We start from the raw sequence: 709 nt of genomic DNA, 5'->3' as shown, positions 1-709 counted from the left end.
AAAGTATCTAAAATATGAACCCAAAATAAAAAAGTATCTAAAATAAATTAATCATCCATTACTATTTTCATTTTATTGCTAATCTATTTATTTTATTTGTTAGTTGCTGAAAGCTGTGTAAACACAACCGAAGTTCAAGTGAACCTTCCAATGTTTCAAAACGAGTGTCCGAGTTTTCAAACCACACAACAACAATGGTCAACCAACACTAAAGCCCACAAATATTGAAAAAAAAATATATATATATATATATATATACACAAATATTCCACCGTATATCTAAAAACTTGATCAACAGTTATACTGTGTCCAATTTTTTCCTTCAACACCAGTTGCTTCTCCTCCTCCTCCTATGGCGAGCGCATACCAAGAGCAACTACCGGCATCACCGGACTGGCTAAACAAAGGCGACAACGCATGGCAGATGACGGCGGCCACACTCGTCGGCCTCCAAAGCATGCCGGGACTGGTTATACTCTACGCAAGCATAGTAAAGAAGAAATGGGCTGTCAATTCGGCTTTCATGGCTCTCTATGCTTTTGCAGCGGTTCTAATATGTTGGGTCCTTGTGTGCTATCGCATGGCCTTCGGTAAGAACCTTTTGTAAACATATACTTCAAAATTATCTGCAATACTAAAAATTTAATGAAGTTATTTTTATATAAAATTAATAATTAAAAATTATTAAATAATAATATAATATTAATTA

At 34.4% G+C, this 709-nt stretch overlaps 1 protein-coding gene across 1 annotated transcript in view; it reads left to right on the top strand.

Moving 5' to 3' along the window:
- LOC107639704 (ammonium transporter 2) overlaps positions 256-709 on the top strand; it is a 17,859-nt gene continuing 17,405 nt past the window's right edge. Inside the window, exon 1 of the mRNA XM_016343271.2 lies at positions 256-590. Within this exon, the coding sequence (XP_016198757.1) occupies positions 353-590 (238 nt within the window). The 5' untranslated portion in view covers positions 256-352. The remainder of the gene's footprint in view (positions 591-709) is intronic.

This window comes from Arachis ipaensis, chromosome B04, assembly GCF_000816755.2.
Source record: "Arachis ipaensis cultivar K30076 chromosome B04, Araip1.1, whole genome shotgun sequence".
NCBI classification, from domain to species: domain Eukaryota; kingdom Viridiplantae; phylum Streptophyta; class Magnoliopsida; order Fabales; family Fabaceae; genus Arachis; species Arachis ipaensis.
This window is presented reverse-complemented; position numbering and strand designations above follow the sequence as displayed.